A 24533-nucleotide genomic window follows, 5' to 3' on the forward strand; every position below is an offset into this window, starting at 1 on the left:
GTTAGGATATGGTTAGAAGCAAATTCTGTTAAAGCACTTAAAAACCTCCACTGACTTTGCAAACATTAAAGTAAGGTAATGCTTCCAGATAGTCTGCTTTTGGACCAATTTGTATCACTTCCAAGGACTGTTTGTTTTACCATCACAGTGTTTTAAATCTCTTGTTCTTCAGAAATAATTTAAGTTCTGTGCTAATTCCAAATTCACTTCCATTTCATTTAAAGCCATTGTGTTTTATGAAATAAAGTATAGAATGATTTGTATATGAAAAGTTTTGCTAGACAAAAACGGAAGTGTTCAACCACTGTTTCTTTCAATTGCAGTTCAAGCTTAATTGTTCTCATTCAGATAAAGTGATGAATTTGGAGGTAGTAAAATGGAGGCTGGGAGTGCCTGACAATGCTCTGTTTCAGGTAGTGAGTGTAAATGATTAAAGGCTGTGCTCCAAGTGTCTGACAGAGCTAAATAGAAGTTCTGAGGGAGAATGTTTAAGAACAAAAAGATTCTGCAGGAGCAAAGCAGGATGGCCGTGTGCTCAACAGGTCTTTGTAAACAGGGCTACGCAGGAACCCTCAGGACCAGTTGCCTTCCCAACACCTAATTCCTCCTGCTCTCATGCTGCAGAGATTCCTGGTAGAAATGCAGTGAACAACCATGATCAAGTGTTCAGCCAAGATTTGTTCTCACAGTCTTCAATTCCTTGCCGCTGTTAGGCTACACTGTTAGAAATCTTACCTTCTCAGTTCTAATTGCATTTTGATTCCTTCCAAAGGGTACTGACTGCCTCCTGCCTCACTTTCTGGCTTCTTCCTTTTTTTTTTTTTCTCTCTACCTTCTCCTTTTTCCAGTCCCTCTCCCCAGAACTCTGGCAAAGTGGAATACAAGTTTCTTCCTCTCCTCGAGTTATTTTATCTCCCTCTCCTATCAGGTTTTTCTCCTCTTGGCATAGATTCAGTTTTTGTTGTCTTCCTTTTAATTCTTCTGTTTTCTTACTGACACCCACAGTATTTCTGGCATCTGTGTCATGTCTGCCCTTGTCATTTCCTTTCCTCCTTGTCATTTCCTTTCCTCCTTACCTCTCACTCTCCACTGACATTTTCACTGAGCATCTTACTGTTTAAAATGCATCTTAATGTGCTGAGTCTTTTTCCATCTTTGAGGAGGAGGAAAAAAAAAGACAAGGCTCTTGACCTGCTAGTCAGGCTTCCTCCTTTTACCTCTAAGCTCTCACTATTCTTGTTATGTAGTTACTATTCAACCTCTTGAATACAGTTTTTGTATGTAGCTTGCTCTCCACAAAATCTCTAATGACCTTCTTTTGAAGAATGCTCAAAACCAGGACCCCATCCTCATTACTGACTCACTGTTTACTTAAATGTCTCTGATGATGTGTATGTAGCTCTTCTGTTTTATAGTTTGCTTGTAATTTCTTTAGGATAGGGTGCTCTTATTTCTGTGTTTGCACAGTATTCTGCTCAATTAGAGTCTTGTTTTATGAGTAGGACTGTGAGCTACTGTGGAAGCATGAATACCTAATAGTGCTTTTGATCAAAGATGCCTTTCCCCCCCACCCTCTCCCTGGGTATTTGACCAGATCAAGTGATGTAGGTTATTGGTGGGATTGATAATAAGTACCATTTAAAATGGCACAGCTAAAGTTACCCACAGTCGTTGTCTCACAAGTTTGCATTGTGCTACAGCTAGCAGAATTTTGCTAATGTTTCTCATGTGAACTGACCTACTTCAGGCAGTGGAGCACTAATATTTGCTACACAGTAAGAATTTGGCTCATAATCTTGGGAAAGCATTTGCATACACATAGGGAATGTTGCCTAGTGATTTTGTTAAAGGCTTCATCCTCATTCTATTCCTCCTTTTCAGAATTTCTTGTAACTTAAAAGCGGAAGGAACAAGGTAAGCATAGTCTGACCCACATGTGATACCTGAGGAAGTTGTGTGATACCTAAGGAAGTTGTCTGTGAACGACTTGGGACCTTGAAATCCACCACAGGGTACTGAGGGAGCTGGTAGGAATCCTCACCAAGCCACTTTCAATCATTTATCAGCAGTCCTGGCTAACCAGGGAAATTGCAGTTGACTGGAGGTTAACAGAGGTGATGCCCATCTATGAGAAGGGCCAGAAGGAGGATCCAGAGAACTACAGGCCCATCAGCCTGACTCTGATGCTGGGTGACATTATGGAACAGATTGTCTGGAGTGCCATCAAGCAGCATGTACAGGGCAACCAGGTGATTAGGCCCAGTCAGTGTCAGTTTATGAAAGGCAGGTCCTGCTTGACTGGCCTCGTCTCCTATGACAAGGTGACCCACTCTGTGGGTAAGGGAAAGTCTGTGGATGTTGTCTACCTAAACTTTAGTAAAGCCTTTGACACAGTTTCCCGTAGTGTTCTCCTGGAGAAACTGGCTGCTCATAGCTTGGATGGGTGTAGTTTGCTGCGTAAAAAACTGGCTGGGTGGGTGAGCCCAAAGAGTTGTAAATGGAGTTAAATCCAGTTGGTGGCTGATCACAAGTGGTGTTCTCCAGGGCTTGGTATTGGGGCCAGTTCTGTTTAAGACCTGGATAAGGGGATAGAGTGTACCCTCAGTGAGTCTGCAGATGATGCCAAGTTGGGTGGGAGCATTGATCTTCTTAAAGGGAAGAAGGGTCTGCAGAGGGAATCTAGACAAGCTGGCTCAGTGGGATGAGGCCAATTGTATGAGGTTCAAGAAGGTGAAGTTCCAGGTCTTGCACTTGGGCCACAACAACCCCATGCAATGCTCCAGGCTTGGGGCAGAGTGACTGGAAAGCTGCTCGGTGGACAAGGGCCTGGAGATGCTGATTGACAGAACTGAATGTGAGCAGCTTTGGCCCAGGCAGCCAAGAAAACCAACTGCAGCCTGGCCTGTATCAGCAATAGCATGGCTAGCAGGGCCAGGGCAGTGATCATCTCCCTGTACTGGGCACTGGTGAGGCTGCACCTTGAATCCTGTGCTCAGACAGACACTGAGGTGGTGCTGCAGTGGGTCCAGAGAGGGGCAATGAAGCTGGTGAAGGGTCTGGAGAATAAGCCTTATGTGGAACAGGTGAGGGAACTGGGTTTGTTAAGCCTGGAGAAAAGGAGGCTCAGGGGAGACCCTACTGCTCTCTATAACTACCTGAAAGGAGGTTGTAGTGAGGTGGAGGTCGATCTCTTCTGCCAAGTAATGAGCCATAGGACAATAGGAAATGGCCTCAAGTTGCTCCCACAGAGATTTAGACTGGATATTAGGAAAGCATGGGCAAAGACAGCAAATGAATGAAGGGGATAGAGCAGGCTCTGTAGGGCTGCCAGTGCTACCACAGTGTTAACTGGTGCTCTCAATGCAGAAGTAACATTTCTAGTGTTATCACCTACAAAAATCACATATAAATAAAATGTGTTCTATTCAGGTGCAAGTACTGAATAACTTATTTTACTTTCCCACCTTTTCAGATGTGAAGATTTTATGATACTTACTTGTCAGGTTAAGGATGATTCTGATTTATTTTGTTTTATCCATGATAAAGGCAAGAATGTCATTCCACTGCTGTTCTTCTTTCTTTTCCAAATTAGATGTTTATCCCTGGGCAGGTTTTTACATTGAAAAAAGTACAGAGCTAAGTCACATGCCCATTTTATAGTAACAGCAATGTATTTGAATTTACCTTCGAGAACCATATGTCGTAGCTTCATTATAAAGAAAGACAAAAGACCTCATACAGGACTACTCAAAATGCTGTAGTAATGCTGACAACTGAATTGTATTTTTGTATTCAATTCCAGGGCCTAAGCCGCGGGGCTGTACTCTCTGCTCTAAATTGGATTGGTGATGGTGTGCTCCCTTTTCATGCTGTAGTGGAGGTTTCAGTCCACAGTCATTTGTTTTCTATTCAAATTTCTAAACTTCAGTGGTGCTTACACCTTTTCAGAGTATGTGCCTTCTGCATCAAATGGTTCATGGTGTCATCATGAACAGATACTGAAAGCTTAAAGGAACTGCTTCTCTCTTCAGTTGAAAGAATTTTGCTGTAATATAACCTGTAATAGCCATTAACCTCTTGGACTGAAGAACTAGCTTTATTTTATAATGCAAGTGAGCAATTTGCTTCTTTTACTCGTTTTCCTATTTCTGAGTAGACAGATTTCAACACTACTTTTCCAAGATGAAGGGACAATGCAGTGAATGAAAGTAGCAGGTCTAAGAAAGCCCCATGACCTGAAGACATTCCCTTTGTCTGGTTTTCCTTTCCTGTACGGGGAAGCCACAGAGATTATTTTCCTGGCAGTTATCTTTTTCATACTTTGTAATTTGTCTTTTATTTACAAAAGTGGAAAAGAAGGAAAGGTAAATAATGTTTATTTTATCTCACTTTTCTGAGTGGTTGCCCTCCCTCTAATGATTCCATTTGCATAGGCAGATATTTGGCAATTTCAGTCATATTTACACAGGCTGACATTGAACGACTGTTGCTTTTGCTGCATATGACAGTATTGACTAGCACAGAATTGTGGCTGCACGTTAGTGTGCGGTCCATGTCAATGCAAACCCGTTTAAAGCAGCTTGAAGTTTTTTCTCCCTCATCCCCTCCCTTAATTTTGTCATTGCCCATCTTCCCGGCAGAAGAGCTAAAATAATTACCTGCAGTCTCATTTTTCACTTTCCTACATGCAGATCTTGTGCCGGTTGGGCAGTGAGCGGCTGACGGGGAGGGGCCTGCTCTGATGCAGCACAGGCAGATGACAGCGGTAGCAGCAACAGCAATCAGAGCCCTTCTCCGGGCGGGTTTTGCTGCAGTACGCTGATTGCCACTTTACAGCATCCAGCAAGATCCCCAGCAGCAGGCACTTGGAGGAGACTCTGCGTGGGCACTTGTTTAAGGAGTACCTGACTAAACAATTGGGTTATTCTTTAACTGTCGGAGAAGTGCCTGTATTCCCTTCACGCAAGCTCCCTACTGGCTTTCTGCATTCATAATTTATCGGAGCTGTTTCTCCCTCCGATTTTTTTCCCATTACTTTTTTCTCCCCCCACCCCCCCATTTTTTTTTTCTTTCCCGATCGTTATTCACCCTCCCAAATCTGTGCTGCATCACTAGCGCTCATTATGCTGTGCTCAGTAGCCCAGTGTGTTCTCCGCCTCTGCTAGGCAGTGGCAGCATGGATGGTGCTCTTGTGACGACCTCTGCTGATGCTATCAGTCCACTGCGGATAGGCATGCTGAGTAATCCTGCTGTAAATGGGCGAGGACACGGACACACGAAAAATTAACCACAGCTTTCTTCGAGACCACAACTATGTGACTGAAGGTAACATAAATACTGTAATTATTCTCTTCTTGCATTGCATTTTCTATGCCAGGAATGCACTGTCATATTTGGAGATGTAGGCTGTTCCTTTTTTTCTTCCTTTTTCTTTAAACAGGGAGACTTTCAAGGCGTTTTCTATATGATGTAGCAACAGAATCTGTTTGAATTTGCTAAATCCCAAAGGCATTCTGCCATGCTATGGCAGTATATGAAACTATATGGGCTGAAGGTGGTCTTGCATTGTGCTGAGTTTCTGCTAGTGAGGTGTGCAGCACCTGACATTGAATGCACAGTTTAGCTGCAGTGTAGAAGATTGGAAGCAGTTCATTACTTACAGAAAAGATGGAAGATTTGAGAGCACTAAAGTAAGAGAAATAATCTGTGAAGTTAACTGTTTGCTGGTGTAACAAAGGTTATGCATCTCATTTTTGTAATTATAGCCTGAGCATTAGACATTACTGAGTTGATTGTTCCCTAGAGGACAGTATACATTTAGAAGGGATATGTAAGCATAATTTTTGAAATCCTGCTGTCTTCTTTCCACCCTCTGTGTATGTGCAAGGTACAAGAGAAAAGGTACCTTCATTTTAAATAGTTCAATTGCTGGTAGCTTATTACATAAAAAGGAATTTTCCTGCAGGTGACACACATTAAATGCTTAGAGAATTTACCTTGAGACCAGTGAAATGATTGGGTCAGGTACTGATCCATATTTCTTTGTCAGAAAGTTGGTTTAAGACTAGGCCATTTTAAGATTGATTGATTGAACACGAGAAATGTATTTGTAGGTGCTTGACTTTGAATATATGTTTGTGTGTGCCGAGCACTTTCCAGCAGCAGAAGTGGTACTTTGGTGTAGGCTTATATAATATGAACACACTTAACATCAGGGTCAACCTATACTACTTGAGACTCAGGCTTCAGATTCTGTCGTCATTTGATCAATGCTCAGTCACTTAATACTCCCATGCTGCATCCTGAAATGCCATCAACTAATGCTCTCTTGGCTATTGATGATTGGCATTTTTTTAGGACGTAGGAAAGGGCAGGAGGATTTTGCCATCCTGGGAACACAAAGCAGATTCTTCTTCAGAAGAATGCAAAATGCTGTGTACTGTCACTCTCTCCAGTAGCTGGTATAACTGCTGATCTTGCCTCTAGGACATTCTTTGCTTTCTGGTTCATGTTTTGGTGCATTTTTCAATTTGCTTTGATTTTTTGCTTAATGCCTGAATGATGATTTATGTTTTGAGGTGTCATAACATTTGAAGAAACTTTGTCTTAAAAATGTAGAAATTTATGCTTTAGATTCTGCAAAGAGCACAGTATAATTACTGCAGTGTACTTGCTACATGTTGAGATACAGATGCATATTTAACAGACATGTGCAGCTGTGTTAAAATTTGGACTTTCAAGTCTGTCAGTTTTGTAACAGGAGGAAAATAATCCCTTGTGGATTCTGCAAATCAGTGTTCTCTTCTTCCATATATTAGGGGTGTTTGAAAAATTATATGGAAGTTTTTAGTATTTGGGAATGCTGCTGACACAAGTGTTAGGTTTTTCTCAAGTTTTATCTTGATATTTGGATCAGCAGGACTGGATTTTCTTCTGTGGTTGCACATGGACAGCTTGTCTGAAATGGTTAAAATAAACCTGAAGTATCAATGTTGGTCTGTTTTGTATTTCCCGTTATCAGAAGTCATTGTGAAATATGTTGGCATCTGATGTTGAGGTAGATGAAGTATGGGAAACCTTCAGTAGCAAAGTGTTAGCTCTTCAGCTCCAACTAGTGTAATGTTTCTTGGGAATGCATAGTTGGTCAGCTGTAATGGAACTCCACATCTGTTATATCTGACATCGCCACACCTTTGAAAACATCATGAAAATCAAGAGGGAATGGATTAATCTGTGAAATTTTTCCAGGGACACCTTCAGCTCAAAGAGCACCATCAGAATTTTTTGTTTCTCATTGGTATCCTTGGTTTAAAATGCATAATGAATACATAAGTTAAACCAGTGCTTAAAATGTGCTTTGTATGTTCTGGTTTGTTCTTCTTTGTTTTCTGATTTTGTTTAAAGTTTAGCTCCATGAAACAATCTTTAATGCTCCTCATTTTCAAGGCCTGAAATCCTTTCACAGTCCTTGTATTTGGTCCTGTGGTATGTTAGTGCAGTGTGTGTAGTAGTAACATACATAGAGAAATGCAGTTGCAAGTAGTAGTGCATTGCTTTGTTATATTGGAAAATAATTTCATTTGGGCCAAACCCAAAGGCTTTCTTTTGCAGTCTTTGGCTTTTATAATCCACTATTTAAAACAAAGAAATACTTTATATTGTATCCAGTATATTAGAGAAGTTACTGGTTCGTTGTTGTCTGTGAATAACTGATTTTGTGTTTAAAAATCTTGGTAAGGGGTGTCCTCTGTCCTCGCTGCTCCATGCAGCAGACTAAATTCATTTTCAAAAGGAGGTATTTCTGACCTTTATATGCACTTTCTTCCTCTATATTCCCCGAGGAAAGTAAAGCCAGCAATAATCAAGAGGATGAGGGTTAACTAGAACATTGCTTCAGTTCTCTTCCTCTTTTACTTCTTTAGTGATTTAAAACCAATAAACAACCAGGTGACACATGAATTCACAGGAAAACTGAGCCAAATCTGATTTGCTCTGCTCTCTTTAGTGGACTGTGTTCCTAATGAAACTTCTTGCTCAAGCAAAGTCAAATTTCATCTCTTCGATAGGTCATTATTTTGTAACACTGGGGTTATCTGTATCAAGCATGGCTTTATCTTGACTATGAAAAATTGAATTGTTTTTTAAATCTCAAAAGTTCCTTGATTTGATGGTTGATGTTTTACTGTTTATGTTATACTGCTTCTGGTAATAGGCATTACAGACACACATGACAACAGTGACTACCTGGACTTGTTTCTCCTGTTGCATATGTGTATCTGAAGTAAAACCAATGAACTTGGAACAAGCAAGACTTGCATAATTTTGTCACTGTAAGTCTTTAAATTATGTTACAGCTGCACAATGGAAAAGACAATTCCAGCAGCAGCATACAGTAAGTTCTTTAATAATCACTTTCAGAAGTGTTTTTCGAAGGAAACCTCTTTAATTGGAGTTGTTTGTGCAGGGAAAGCAGAGAAGGCCTGATGAGACTTGTAAAGAAAGAATGGAGAAAAAACCTGAGGCCTAGAAAATGTGACCTGTGAAGAAAAGGTTGAATTTGTTTATGTGAAGGTGATGGAATACTGGGATATATTGCCTAGGGAGTTTGTGTAGTTCCTATCACTGAGGTTTTTAAAAGCAGGTGACAGAGATGTCTGTAAGAAATGACATGAGGATAGCTGAGCCTCCCGTGGGGCAGAGGGATGGGCAAGATGACCTCTGAGATGTGTTCAGGCTTGTGATTCATTGCTGAGCTGCGTTTTATCTTTATTGCCTTTTCCACCCGGCTCCGGGAACCAGCTGCCCAGGAGGTGCTGGGTCAGTAAAACGTATTATTTCCACAGCACCTTTATAAGAACTGAGAAGAGAGGAGAAGCACAGTGTAACATGGGAAAGAAGATGGGCTGGATGGAGAAACATGAGACATCATTACTTACAGGCAAAATGTGTTAGGGGAGGTGGTAAGATTGCAGTGTGTTGGGGAAGAGATAAAGGAGGGAAAGGGCTTGTGTGCTTTTGGGGACAGAGAACGTCCTTCAGTCTGAGAATTCTCTTGACATTATTAGTGGCTAAACTGACAGGACCACTGATGTGCTTTGCTGTCTTGGGACTTCGGGATCAGCCACTCAGGGTCTGATACAGAACAGTGAGTTGTGTGGTCTGATTGCTGTATTGCTGGAAGGGGCAAAAAGCTACAGGAAACAGTGCTGCTCCTTTGGTCAACTGCACTGTAATTTGTTACTCTGAAATTTATTCATGTAATGATTGACAGAGAAATAATGAATAAAATTCACTGTTCTTGCCAAAGTGCATTAAGGGATGTGATTCACTTCCATGATCCCAAATTTATCAGAAAAAAGTTTTTCTGGTGGTGAAGGCATTCGGAAGATTGTATGCAAAAGGCCTAGTGTATTGATTCACCCCTGCCTTTTTATGGATTATCTCTATTTTGGGAAAAAAATAGGAAGTTGCTTATGCTTTCAGTTTCTAGAGAGAGGTAGGTTTGTTCCTTTGGTCTAGGCCTGCAAATTCAAGTGAAACCAGTGGAGTTGCTCAGGTGCAATGGGACAGAAGCTGACCTTCACTATCTAGTCATTAATATGGCCAAATGGTGCAGATTGGTTCCATATGGCTTAATTTCTATTAAAAAGTTAATCATATTAATGGTATATTAACCTCCTCAAATGTGATATTTGGAGAATAAGAATTACCAGTGTAGTGTAAAACAGATTGAATCATAACCATGTGAAACGTCTATTAGAGAGGATGAAAAAAGACTTTTTTTTTTTTTTTCCTTTACAGAAAAATCCTCTGCAGATAATGAGAAAAGATCTGGGGAGCTTTTCCCCCTTAGCTAAAGAAATTAGTAACTCTGTTCTGTATTAATCAGAGTTAAGAGAAATCATTCGATGTTTTCATTTGGCAAGAAGAAATCTGTTTATGAACTGTTCTTTCATAAACATCTCAAATGTAATTTGAAGAAGAGCTGACTACCTGAGAGTATTGGGTGAATATAGATACTGCTCTGCTGGCTCAGGCTCACCATCAGTCCAGTCTGTTCACTTATTTCTGAGGAGCTTATTAAGTAGAGTGCAAGACGTAACTCTTCCTCTCTTAACCTCCAGCAATTTATGTTGTGAATACTGATGAATTTTGTCTGTTTACAAAACTCACTTTGAAACAGTTTTGGAATGACCATAGAAATTATTGCTCATTGCTATTCTATGCACATGTGTTACTTATTTTTTTTTTCTTTGAGTATGAACAGAGGTAAACCTTGTTAAAGCATAACTTTGCCCCTTGTTAGACAGGATATAGTTATGTCCTTTTGTGCATGGATTTGGTTTTCCTTTCATTCACAACGCTATTCAGATAAATGTTGTGGGTAGCCTTGAAGATTTGGATTAATAAGGTTTATTCCCTCCAGCTGACGGTGCTGGCTTTGTAATCTTTATTCATGCAGCTTAGTTGGTAGAAGCCACAGAAGCAGGGCGAGAGCAGAGCTGTTGTGCTGGCTCACACTGAGGCCTGAAGTGTTTGCTCACCCACTCAAACCTACTGCTGGATGGGAAGTTCAGCACGTAGGAAAATGAGACTCTGCTACTACCTGAAGCTTGGGTCTGCATGGAACAGACATTTAAGGCAATATCCAGTGTGGGCAACATGGGGCAGTAATTCACTCAGGCAAACCTGGAAAATATAGGTTTAGCCAAACTGAATTACACTGTCAGCAACACTTGTCACTATGCAGTACCAGCTACGTATTCAAAGTACTCCATAGATTCAATTTCCATACTATCCATGTTAGGCACTCATAATATCATCATTTCTATTTTACTTGCCAAAAGTGCCTTATTAAGAAATCATAACCAGGAATAGGATTAGGACAGTTGACCCTAGACTGTGATTTTGGAGTTAATTTGCAGCATTCCTGGAGGGCAGGGGCATGTTAGTAGTAACGTGTTACAGCCTCCTCAAATACCTGCCTCTTCAAGGAAGGCTTTGGTTCATGGGCTGGCTGTTAGAACCTCTTAAGAGAGCACTTCAGGCTACTCTGAACTGCAGGACATGCTTAAAAGGCATGGAGTTAACTTGGTTTGGATCCCCATTTAATGTCATGCATCCACTTGACAATTAATTCACCAGTGACACATGTACCCTGTGGAACGTTATCAAGTGTGACTAAACGGGGTGGTAATGTTCCCCATTTGCAAAGGCATGAATCTCCAGTGCTGGTTTTGGTGGGTTGCCCTCAGGGACCGATGGTAATTTTGTCTCTCTTTGCATAGATCATCAACAGATGATCTCCCACTCAGTAACTAAATAATAACTAGCTATATATAGTTGCTGTGTAGTGTTATAGGTCCTGGAGAAATGAGTAAGACGTACTAACAAAAGAAAAGAACTGTCTAGAATATTAGCTGCATGATAAACCAGCTGAGCTGCTTCCATGGCAGTGAATACAGAGAGCTGCAAAAGAATATCATCATATCAGTATGGGGCTTTTCTCAGCTGCCAGCAGTGGTGAGTGGCACAAAAAGACCAATTAGTTTCAGCAATTTAGCCTATATTCAGTTTATTCCTATGTATATTATGATATACAGATAAATATGGGCTAGAAACATTATGAATAGAAATGTTTAGAGTATATAACTACTATCCAGAGGAGGGCCACAGAAATGATCAGAAGGATGGAGTGCCTCTCCTATGAGGAAAGGCTGGGAGAGTTGGGGTTCAGCCTGGAGAAAAGGCTTCAGGGAGACCTTGTTGTGGCCCTTCAGTACTTAAAGGGCCTATAAGAAAGATGTGGAGAGACTTCTTAGCAGGGACTGTTGTGACAGGATGCAATCAATGATTTTAAACTAAAAGAGGGGAGATTCAGGCTGGACGTGAGGAAGAAATTTGTTACAATGAGGGTGGTAAAATGCTGGCACAGGTTGCTCAGAGAGGTGGTAGATACGCCATCAGTGGAGGCATTCAAGGCCAGGTTGGATGTGATTCTGGGTAATCCGATCTAGTGGAAAGTGTCCGCGCTTATTGCAGGGGGGTTGGACTAAATGTCCTTTGAAGATCCCTTCCAACTCTTGACTATTCTATCATTCTATATATAATAGATTTAGCTATGTATAAAGCTTAAAAAATGGAAGTTCAGGGGTCAACAGTGCAACGTATGTGGAAGATAAAATGCAAGCACAAAGTGTGATCTATGCAAACTCTCTCTCTGTGCCAGATTTCTGCCTAATTGAAGCTGGCAATTCAAAAGCATTGAATAATGTAAAGCTAAACACCACCGCACAGGTAGAATCAGTGTCGTTGTTCACTGTAGGAGCAGTTTATTTAGTGTATGCATCATGGTGAAAAGCAAACTGTACCTTGCAAAGTATTGTGTTTTCTATTTAAACCTCAGACATTGCAGCAATATATCATGTGTTTAAATGGTGAGTTTAGAGAATAATATATGTGGTTCTTACATCAGTTTAAAATGTGAAACACAGTATAATAACACTGAATATTTTATAATAAAGAACTGAGTATCTGTTATTACAGCCATAAAAAAGGAATAAATCATTGCTGCTTACATTGTTTTACTATATCATTACCAGTTTCAGCATCTTTGAGACTTCCCTTTCGTAGTTTATGTCATCCACTGTACTAAGGCTTTGCATACAGGCATATATGCTAAGAGAAGACAAGGTGTTTCCTGACTATATAAGTGTAGTTCTTTGGTCAGGGCAAGGATGTTAGGGTAGGTAATTATCTCAGAAAAAGTAAAGGAAGTTATGGGTATTTTTGGTTTTTAAACAAGAAAGGGTTTTAAATGCACATCTAAGCATATTCAGGCACTTTCTTGATCAATTATTTCTGTAGTTCTTAGGTTAACACTAAACTTGCCTTTAGTAATGAATGTGGTACTGTGTTACCGGTTCCTTGTGAAAGTCTCATGATTGTTTACCAAAACCAAAAACCCCACCTAGCAAAGCAGCCTTACAAATGGTAAGAGAGCTCCTTTTCTCAGGAATGTTTCCTTGCTGAAAAACTACTGTACCTGTTATGTTCATTGCCTAAATGCAAATGACAGCAGTCTGTGTTTTGTCAGTGCAAATATTGGTAATAAAAATGTACATTAAGAGACTCAATTTCTAATAAAATCTTTCAGCAAAATGCATCATGCAGTTCAGTGACTTTTGTGAATTATTAATATGACAGCGGTCTGGGATCTGTGCTGTTAAATACAGCGTATTTAAGTGGGATCTGTATTGTTAAATATAGCAGTCCTTTTTCTTTTGTATTTACTGATTCATCTGTTTTAAAAAAAGAGAAAAATATGGAAACATCTGTGTGTAATATAATGGTATTTGTGTGTGTTTTATTTAGGAGCAGAGTACATAAGAAAGTAAAGGCCTGAGAGTTGGTTTATTATCTTCCAGCTGCAGTTCAACTCAAGTCTGAGTAGAACTTAATTAATTGTCACCTTAATTCTTCCTGTTAGTACTGCTTTTGTTTGTTTATGCAACCCAGGCCTTGCAAGTAGTTGATGACTGTACAATATAGCACTATTTGCATAAATTCCGAGGTTAATGCTGCCCTGTGATAGCACTGCTTGCATTAAAGACAGCCATAACATGCTCTGCTTTTTGGGCCTCTTTCTACTAAAAATAAAGATTATCAGAGTTCAAAGAAAAATAAATGACTGCTTATTTCTTTCTCTCTTTTTTTTTAATGGGTCCGTATTATTTCCCCTTAATCTAAGACATTAAATGAGTCTTTTAAAGACAGTAAAAATACTTTTCAAGCAGTGAGCTGGTCAGTAAATTTCAATAATGTATTTCTGAACTTTTACCCAGTAAGTGCAACCTCATGTTCTATTAATGTTGAGAGGTTTCAGTTGATGATATAACTTGGCGCAAGGTCTTTATCAAATCTTTCCAGCATTTTCAGATGTATAGTGTAAATCAGGCTCTGTCACTATTTCATAAAAAATTTCTGATAATGTCTTTATTTCTACATTCTGATAAAAAGAAAAATTCAGTTAATAAATTCAGGACTAATAACTGATTTGTAGAATTCAACAAATAGGCCCAGTGAACTGGTAATCACAGGGCAAAATTGGCTGTGAGGGTAGCACACAAAACTCTTGTTATGCTAGAAGGTAACTTTGACACTCTGCTTGTTTTGATATATTTTCTTTCTGCATGCAGATCTGTGATATGGGAATAACCAGTACAAGATAAAGTCAGATGTGTATGCTGTAGTCTTGGTTTGAATGGGAGATTTAGGTCAAGTACACTCTCTTTAATCAGCAGTGAAGCTCAAAGCAGAATTCACATATGCAGTCTCTTTGAAATGGGTAGCTGTGAATTATCGCATGTCTTACAGAAATTCCTGGAATACCTGATGCCAAGAGTCAAGTTATGGTCATATGGGTGGTGGTACTCCTCACTGCTTGAGTGCAATGTGAATATGATTTTGTGCATGTTGTGTACAGTTATGCTTCTGTATGTGTTATACTCATGGAAGTGTTGTGGATGGCTGCTGGTACGTGTTGTCTGGTATGTCTGTATTCATTCCAGTTATGCTTAGAATGTGAATCTAGAAGTATGGAATGGCTGTGCAGAAGCTTCAGCACTGGGAGATGGGACAGTAAGAGTTTGTATGTAGGGCAGTGTCTGTCTTTTGGGTCCCATATGATTCGCAGACTATTTTGGTCTATGTATGCCAGTGTTTGCTGATCAGGGAAGTGAGAGTTGGTCTGTGGCTGGAATGAAACTTTCCTTACACCATGGTATGGGAAGCAGTCTCCTTGCATTTCTAATTTTCCCATGTGGAGGTGATGAGCTGCATTTTTGATTACTTGGACATGACTTTTGACTTCCAGGGCCAGGTATGTACTTAATTGTTACATTCAATATTTCTGTGCTTCCACTTGCATTTCAGGAAAATGGGTCAGAGTAGAGGCCCTTTGTGGCACTATGTAAATGGTACGAAGGTGCTAGATTAGAAACAAGTACGTTGCATCTGTTAGTAGTAATGGCACTGAAAATCAACCAATTATGTTAAAACTTGAAGATTTACTAGCTGCAACAATTTACACAATGTCCAAGTGAAGAGTTTTAGTTGCTTAAACTTCGAACTGTCCTGCAGAATGTGACTTGTCCAGTCAGTTGTTGCTTTGACCTTTCCTGGTTTTTCGGTTAGGTTGAAATACTGAGAATGCTTCTTTTACTTTTTCATACCTTCAAATCAATATCAAGGTATTTTAATTTGTGGTTTGGTTTGAAATCACTTGTGGATGCTGTTATGAGCAGCAAACAGTCCATTCTCCAGAGGAAGTTGTAGTTTGGGCTGCGCACCCTTACTTCTCTGCTGCTATGGGTAGTTGTCCCATTGGAGAGGTAGTATAGGCAGAGGGGAGACCAGGGTGAAAGAAGCCCTAATGAGCCCAGCAACCTGAGTCCAGCTTCTGCTTAAAATGTCAGCAAACTTGGTCTGTTTCTAGACTTTTCTCTTGTTGGCAGAGAGGGAAACACTACACCTGCTTACCCCGGAGAGCACAGCCTGTGATGAACAGTGCTGACTTCTGTCTGCCATCAGGGCCGCGTTGCGGCACCATGCAAACTGTTCAATGTGCACCAGTTAATCTGTGTTGTAGAGACTTATATAGTAGTGATGTTTACTGTAAAGCCTCTTCAAAACTAGCTGTCTATCAGGCTTTTGTAATATTTATGCATGGTAGAAGGCAAGGGAGAAATAGGAACTATAAGTATATTGAAAAATGTTTGACAGTTATCCTGGATGTACCTGGGAAATGCTAGTAATAGTACTAATATTAGATCTGAAAGCAGAAAGCTTTGATGCTTCTGTGTTATGAATAATTACTAACAAAGAAGATTGCCAATGTGGAGAATTGTTTGCAGAGGGATTAATTCCTGATTGTTAAGTGTAAGTATATTTAGACAGAAAACTATTTTTGTTCCTGAAAGCCAAGAAGTTGCTGTAAATTGGACGAATTAGCGATTTTAACTCCACATAGCAAACATCAGCCCAGTTACTACAGATGAGACTTTATAGATGTAGTTGAGTTGAAGTTGGCACAGGATGCTATTCCCTTAATTTATATTTTAATGACTGAGTTCAGCCATTTGGGTGGCATATTATTGTTAGCAATAGAATTTACAGTTTTCTATAAAAAATACCTAGTTTAGCAGTTTTCTATCTTGAATCATAGGAAATATTTCTAAGCTCATATTGTTCCTCTTGCTAAGTCACCTCTGATCCAGAAATCTCCGTTTGTAATACGTTCGTGCGTAAGAGCATATACATTCATGGTTCTTCATTGTCCAAGACAATAATGCATCCAGTAAATCCAAACACTTTTGAGATTTAATTTTAAGGCTAAATAGAAAACCTTATCTGAATTTTTCCAAGATTTAAAAAGCTTTTAACTTTAGAGCTACCATTAACCATTTTGCCTTGCTTTAAATCTGATTTCTCTAATGTATTCATCTGTCATCTACCCATTTTAAAATGTTTTATTCTGCTGCATGACAGATTTAGAGTAACTTGGGAGAGCACGCAAGTTCTGTAGTTTTACGTGCTTTGAAAGATCTGTATATAGGTTAATGGGGTCAGTATTTGAATTAACAATTTGTTAACTGAGGATGCCTAAAATATATAGAATTGAAGAATAGATTGGGTTGGAAGGGACCTTTAAAAGTCATCTAGTCTGACCACCCTGAAATAAGCAGTGACATCTTCAACTAGATCAGGTTAGTCAGAGCGCCTTCCAGCCTGACCTTAAACATTTCTATGGATGGCATCTACCACCTCTCTGGGCAGCCCGTTCCAGTGTTTCAACACCCTCATTGTAAAAAACTGCTTCCTAATATCTAGTCTAAATCTACCCTCTTTTAGTTTAAAACCATTGCCCCATGTCCTGTCAGAACAGGCCCTGCTAAAAAGTCTCTCAACATCTTTCTTTATAGGCCCTTTAAGTACAGAAAGGCTTCAATAAGGTCTTCCTGGAGCCTTCTCTTCTTCATGCTGAGCAACCCCAACTCTCTCACATGTGAAGACGCATTGTTTTTTCCTGTTCCTTGTTCTGTGCCTCACTGAGAAACCTTCTGCTGGAAAACAGGAAGATTTTCCTCTAATTGTTTTAGTTTTGTTTTTCAAAACCCGCCTTTTCTGGTGGAATCACGGACAGAATTTATTGACAGAATGCAATAGCAGAGTATAGCACAGAAACAAGAGATGAGCCAAAGCACCTCTTCATCCTAATAGCTCTTAAAAGCAATAACCCAGCAGTTCCCTGAAGCTTTTATCCAATTCAGAATCCCCAGAGCTCCTCTTTCCTGCTGTGGGGGTACTGAGATCATATATGTGGATAACTGGTCTGGAGCCATCTTGTTCCTTCAGTTCTATGAGTGAGTCTCAGTGAAGCCATGGTCTGGCCTCCCCTCTGTAGGTCCCTCTCTGTGAAAAGAGCAGAAAATAATGTAGGAATTTCTATTAGCTTATGCTTCAGAGAGGAGAGACTTTCTGCATTGCAGGCAAACTAAATGCAGAAGCTAATATTTAGCAGAAATGCTTTGGAAGTCTAGTAAATACATGGGTATAATAATCATGTGGATTCTGTCTGTGTCCATTTGCTGCCCTTTTTCCCAGTGGTGGTGAGGATGCCAGCTCCTCAATTCACCCCTGAATCACTGATGCTACTAGCCCTCTGCGTGACAACATTGGACACACAACAATCATATTTCACCCTTAATACTACTTTTAAAGATTAAGTCTTTAATGAAGTTACAAAAAATTAGGGTTAAATAATGAGCTCTGTGCTGCCATGGTTGGTCCTACTAATTTAAAGCTATGTAGTTCTGCCAGTGTCCTATATAATCTTTCCAGATTTATTCTGTTACTGTTTCTAGTTGAACTTCATCATATTGGTGTTTCTGGAAAGTCTCAGTTTACCATCATAATTATGCACGCCTGTAGCATATATTTACCACAATATATGTGATAGAAGACATGAGCTATAGTTTCTCTGTGTTTAATATATTTTAACTCACAGATAGCTGGCATTTTGCATAATCTGAATCTCAGATATAGTAGCACACTGTTCTTGAAGAAGAGGAAGAAGGATATGCTGATCAGTTCTTACATTTCAAAATTTGGGCTGAATCTGAAATGTCTTTTGTTGTATATGTCTGATGTGTGGTCAAGTCTGGAAATTATACAAAAGAGTACAGATACTTTGGGACTAAATATTTCACAAGGGTAATTTACATTTTCCCCTCGTTCACACTGCCTTTTACCCAGGCAAAAGACACTTCCTTAAACCTAGTGGTCTGCCTTGAAGTCCCCTTTCATGTGCTTCTGGTATATGCCTTCATGCTGCTAAAGTTTCTTTGATCTCCTTTTGGCCATTTTCCAGACTATCTTTTAATTTTTTTTGGTGAATATTCCATACCAGCCTTAATTCCTGCCAGAAGGCAACTGTTCCATCTCTGTTCAGGGCCCAAAGCTTTAAATTCTCCACGTCTCTCTCTGGAAGTAATAATTCTGCTCAGAGGAGAAAGTCAGGAATATGTAGATCTAAGCTGTGGTGGGAGAGAAATAAGGAGATGGAAATACAGTCATTCCTTCCTTGACTACAACTGTTCTTTTTTCATGTGCTCTTTCACTTGGTTGTAGTGATACTGGGCTTTTATTTGCAATCCTCTTTACTTTTCAAGGTCCAGAAATCTTTATCTAGGAAAAAAAAGGAAATCTAGCCAGAACTGTAATGCATGTGACACTCTTTGCCAAGTTCTTTCTGCTCTCTGTTACTTACATTCATTGGATCTTGAGAGGGTGAGGTCTGGAACTGCCTATCAGTACCATTCTTGTACTGTCATTAAAGGATTCGGATGTGACTCGAAATCATCTTGGACCTGGAGTTAGTTATTTGTCTATCATCCTCACATGCAAGGGGAGGGTCTTCTTGGAATTTTAAGAGTCCCTACTTCTACACCATTCTATTGAAAAGGATTGTCTGACTTTGGAAGGAGGCCCGACAGGCTTCCTGGGTAAGGTTCCAGTTAAATAGGTTAGTATCAACAGAGATGTCTGAAGAATGGGGTCAGGATTTTACCAGATTTTACCAAGGGAATTTACCAGGTTTTACCAAGGGAAAGGCTGGAGGTGTTTCCTTTCTCAAGTTTACCACTCTGCTGTAGAACTGGAAGTGAAAGTTGTATGAAGATTTTAAGAACTGGAATTTACTACTTATTTTTTCTTAGGTCACTAAGATCTGTGTTTCCATCAAAGGCAGCAATTTCTTCTTTAAAATCCTGTCAGGCTGTTACAGCCTTTATGTAATTGTGGTTTAGTATCCAATGAAGTCTATTAAGAACCTGCTACTGGCTTGAGTGGGATTGGACCAGGGTGCTTGGCTTTGCATAACTGTATTCTGTATATATATTGTAAGTCCATAAAAATATACGTCTGTATATACAAGCTGCATATTTTATTTGTGTTTTAAGAGTCCTGATTTTAATCTTTACATCTATTATTCCTAATTACTTTGTACAGTAAACTTAGTTACTTTTGTCTTCAGTACTATATTATATACATGTAGTATATAACCCCTAATAGTGGAAAAGGTTTTTCTTTTGAAGAGTTTGTCTGACTCAGTGCAAGAATGTATAAATAATTACTTATCAAAAACCTTTCTGGGAATCTCAGTGTGCTGAATCTTCAGAGATTCAATGCTATTACTGGTTTTGTTCTTTAGGGCAGAAATAGATAGAGGTGGAAATTTGGCCTAACTGCTGTATTGACAAACCTTAGCTTCTACAAAGCTTAATTTTTTCTACACACTATTAGGAAACATAAGTACCTTTTGCAGTTTCATGAGAAGAAACCTCTGGGAGCTGAGATTATGTGCATTTGATAAAGGTATTATTTTTCTTAGGGTTTGCTACATTCCTGTTCACCAGCGAACTGTATGTTTAGCCTATCAAAAATTTATTCTTTAACCAAAATAACACATTTTCCATAGTTACTACAGCCATTTAGGGTTATCATTTTGTTCCTTTGCATAATGAGTTAGGAAATCTATCTGGAATTTCTCATGCATAATAGAAGTTGTTAAATTTAGGGTACTATTAAAGTTATCCTGCTGAATGTTGTGATCTTAACACTGTCCTTGCAAGTTTCCTTAAGAACTTAATACATCAAATTTATGATAACCTGGGTAGAACCTGTATGTTTTTCTTTGACCTCTTTGCTTACTCCTTCTTTATGATTTACCCTTGCTGCATATTGTTTTCATTTAAATATTGTTGTATGTCTTCACGTGAAACAAAGCTACTGTCCGGATATTCTCTTTGAGGTAATGTTGCTTCAGGCTACTTTTTAACTTCCTCAAATGCAGAGTAATTGTAGTTCAGGTTTTAATTCTGTGTCTGTTTCTTCTTTTCAAGAATATACTGCCTGGACACATTATCAGTTTGTTATTTAATGGGCTGAAATATGTGTCTAAGTCGTATTAATTTATGTTGCAGGAGGATTCAAATTAATGCTAACCAGAAGATCTTTCAGTGGATGAGTAGCATGAAAGGTATAATTAAATGTCTCTGAAAAAAATTACAGGCTACTTCCTGAATGTCAGTAGCATGGATTCAGCCCTTAAATAAATTTGTTACAGTTATTTTTCAGGGTTATCACTACCAGAACTTGAGAAAATATGCATGTCTTAGGAAAATAGTAATTTCCTCTGATCGGTATTTTTGGGTTTGTACTTACTTGTTAGTTTCATATTACCCCCCTAAATTATGCTTTTACAGTTCCAAAAAGTTCGTATCATAGTAGTGTAATACACAGTGGCAGTTTAGGCTGTAGGCAGAACATTTATGTAAATACTTAAGCTGATGAGGAGTTTTCCTGTAGTTATGATAATTGTTAAGAGCATTCCAGATTTTTTTGGTTGAGGCACTACATCAAAGATTAGCCCACAGTCAAGGAATAGACTGTAGCTGAAGAATTACCACAGTTGCATTATTGGGAAGAAAGTGTTTGTCAAATGCAGAATTAGTCTCTTCAATTAATCAGTCTTAAAAAAATGTGGTTAACTTTAGCATAACCTGGTTCAGTCACTTGTGGGAGTCTGTCAACCTCATGTGGTCAAATCAAGTAAGCTGAACAGAGATGAGTTGCCTTTTCTAGCTCTGGATATCTGAAGCACACTTCTTGGTGCACATGTTGTATCTTTGCTTTTTTTGGGTTGTTAGTGACAAAGCATGGGGAATGGTGATCCAGCCCTTTGGAACAGGCATTTGTTTGCTTAATCTGTAGAATGACATTGCATTGGACACTTAAAGCTTCTTAGCTCATCTCTCTGAAAGTATCATGGCAGACAAGCAAGGAGTGGAAGCTTAGCAAAGGGATTTTGCTCTACAAAACACCAGAGTGGTTCCTGTCTTATAAACTGACATTTTGTAGAAGTACAGAATCAGTGTATAGGGGGCAGGGCCTCTGCAAGTCTGTGGTCCAGTGAACTATTGGAAGCACAACCTTGCTAAAACTGTAGATAGGTCAGCTGTGGATTTGTACAGTAGGGTCTTGAAAACCAGCAAGGGTGGAGATGCCACAACCCCTTTGGATAACCTTTCCAGTTCTGTACTGCCCTCCTAGAGAAAAAGCTGTTCTAAGTAGCCAGTCTGAACCTCTCAAGCTGCCTGTCAGTTGCTTTTGACCTTACAACATCATGGACCAACACAAGGAGTGTTTGGCTCCACTGTCTCTGCAATCCCTCTCAAGTACCTGTGAACTGCTGTTGAATTGCCCTCAACCTTCTCGACACCAGCTTCAACAAGCCCAGCTCCCTCAGTTTCTCTGAACTTCCTAATGCATCTGTCCAACTTCATAGGTGCTTAAGACTTTGCTGAATTTGTCCAATTTTTCTGCTTCAGCTGCGGGGAGGAAAAGTTAGGAGCTGGACACAGTATTTGAAATGCAACCTTATCAATACTGAGCAGTGATAGACGTCTTTCTGCTGGCTGTTTGCTTGGTAGCATTAGCCCAGCCTGTGGTTTGCTGAGATGAGCCCACTGTTTGCTCATACTCAGTCTAGCATCCTGGATTACCTAAGGTGGTCCTTTCCAGCCAGGCTGCCACATTGCCAGTTGCTTTTCAGCCAGATGTGTGGAGCTCTTCTGCCCCAAGTGCAGAATTTAGCACTTCTCATGGAACCTCCTGAAGTTCCTTGGGATCCAGCCAGATTCTCACAGATGGCTTTTTTTTTTCTTTTTTTCTGTGGCTTCACAGCCATTTCTTCTCCTCATTTAGTTTGTAACTGAGAGGTGAAGCACTGAGTTTGTATTGTTAGCTGCATCACTATGGATGTTTCTAGATTGGAAATGTCTTGCAGTCCACAGCGCACAGTGGATATACACTAAGCATGGATGACACCAAATTGAATTTTCTTTGTTGCTTTTTTTTTCATGAATCAATGTAAGTTTTTGGCTACCTGCAGCTGACAGGGTTGTTTGAAGTACCATAGACATTTCTGCTTCGTGAAAGACTTGTTGACTCTTTTCTTAGGGAGAAACATGTCATTTTTATCCAATACCTCAAGTATCAACAGTGGGAATTGCATTTAGTGTGCAGTGGACTTGAAAGAAATCAATATACTTTTAGGTTGCATAAAAAATCCTAGGTTCTTAGCAAAGCCATGGTATATAGTCTATTGAAACTGTCATTAATCCTTTTTCTGTGGAGTCTATCCATAAAAATTCAGGTACTGGATACATTTCTGGATACTGGAACCTAACTGGGTTCCCTGGCAGTGACAACTAACAGGATTCAGCTGTAGGTTCAAATTGTTAGGCTCATTTTTCTTCTCTAGGTATATGCAGGCTGGGGAGACCCCGGTGGGACTAGAGTCCACAGTGGTACTGTCCTCCCACATGTGCAGGAAATGGCCAAGGTTGTGTTCAACCTGAATGTTGTCACTGGGTGAAGAATGGAGATGAGGAATGCACTACTGCAGCCATAGATTCGTGGATTCATTCATCTAAAGGTCCACACAATGGACTTTACACCATTTCTTTTTCCAGCCATAGAGACTGAAAAGTAGGTTTCCTTTGTTTCTCAAAGGGAAATAAGCTGTAGAAAAAAACAGTGATTTCCATAGGACTGACAGGAAAAACTCTGATGGATCTGATAACTACATCCAGGAGCTCTGTTACAGTCCTTATATACACAATAGAGTCTACCCAATATTTCAACAAGGAAGAAGGGGATATTCTAGTTTGGATATGGTGGTAGGATGTGAGTTCATGTGAAAAATGTTACGAAATAGATTTGTTTGAATTGGACTAATCTCTGGAACATATCTTTCTCCTGTGGCAACATTGTTTTCTTTTTGAATTCCATGAACTACTCTCCCTGACAGTGAAAGTGATCCTACATTTTAGAAATACCCCATATGGTTAAAGTGCCTCTTGAAGTGCTTGGGGTATGCAGGCTGTAGGAGAGGTTTCAGAACAATAGTTAACTTGTGGGGAGAAAATCAGGAGGATGTAAGCAAAGGAAAGGCTCTTTGAAGCATTTAATGCATGGGGTGCTTGTTTCTGAATGCTTAAGGCTTGTTTTTTGAAACAAAAGTAGGTTACCCTGACAGCCTGAAATGCTTGCCATTTGATGTTTTTGGGGATTACTAAAGCAAACAAAAATCCACACTGTCTGTTTCAGCTCTTGCTTTCAGTTGTAACTTCCTCCTCATCCCCCAGTTTTAACTTTTACCAGTTTGCATTTGAAGGAGGGTAGACATTAACAGTTGTGGTTTGGGGTGAAACCTGTTTGCCCTAATGCCAGTCCTTCCAAGGGCAGCTTTTTGGTGACTGAGAGGGCAGTATGTAGGTTTTGGTTCTGATACTCCTCTGCTGTTTGTCAAGCAAAGAAAAGGAGCAGATTTACTGTTGGTGCTTAGAGTTATCACATCTAATTGTCTTAGAAAGTGAACAGGTCATTGATTTATAGTGCTCAGGACAGAATTAATCATCCTATTTTTTGAGCCAACTTGCTGTACCTTGCTTTATATTTAAATACTAGATTTATTGAATATGGTGCAATATATATGACCAATTATTATCATTTCTCTTGGAGATAGCTCATCCAGATATCTTGGCTAAAGTCAGACTTAAGCCCAAAACTCACTTTGTGTATTTTGGGCATGTCAGTTCTGCCTGAATAAGAGAAGAACAATTCTGCTTACCCCTACATTTACAGCATATACCCAGCTGGTAGATCGAGTTTAAGTGATTGATAAGTTGGGTCTGTTTGTTGGTTTGGTTTGTTTTTTCCCTAATAGAGTTCCTCTGCAATACTTTTCTAATCACTTTCTTGGCTCTTCCACCCGCTTGTTGAAGCTGGTGAAAAGAAGGCTGAAGGCAATTCAGTGGCAGTTCACAGGTACTTGAGGGGGATTGCAGAGACAGTGGAGCCAAACACTTCTTGGTAGTGGTGCATGATGTTGTAAGGTCAAAAGCAAC

At 39.6% G+C, this 24533-nt stretch overlaps 1 protein-coding gene across 2 annotated transcripts in view; it reads left to right on the forward strand.

Annotated features, from left to right (window-relative positions):
• Positions 1–24533, forward strand: part of PPP2R2C (protein phosphatase 2 regulatory subunit Bgamma) — a 206844-nt gene that overhangs the window by 53490 nt on the left and 128821 nt on the right. The window contains exon 1 of one of the 2 annotated variants that reach the window (XM_061379904.1): positions 4777–5325. The exons of the other annotated variant lie outside the window; for it this stretch is intronic. Coding sequence (XP_061235888.1) covers positions 5256–5325 — 70 coding nt within the window. The 5' untranslated portion in view covers positions 4777–5255. Of the gene's footprint in view, positions 1–4776; positions 5326–24533 lie in introns of those variants that run through there. 2 annotated transcript variants of the gene reach the window in all.

Source organism: Neopsephotus bourkii, unplaced genomic scaffold, assembly GCF_033783945.1.
Source record: "Neopsephotus bourkii isolate Nb327-2 ecotype Australia unplaced genomic scaffold, CSIRO-AGI_Nbou_v1 NB_1780, whole genome shotgun sequence".
Taxonomy (NCBI): Eukaryota; Metazoa; Chordata; class Aves; order Psittaciformes; family Psittacidae; genus Neopsephotus; species Neopsephotus bourkii.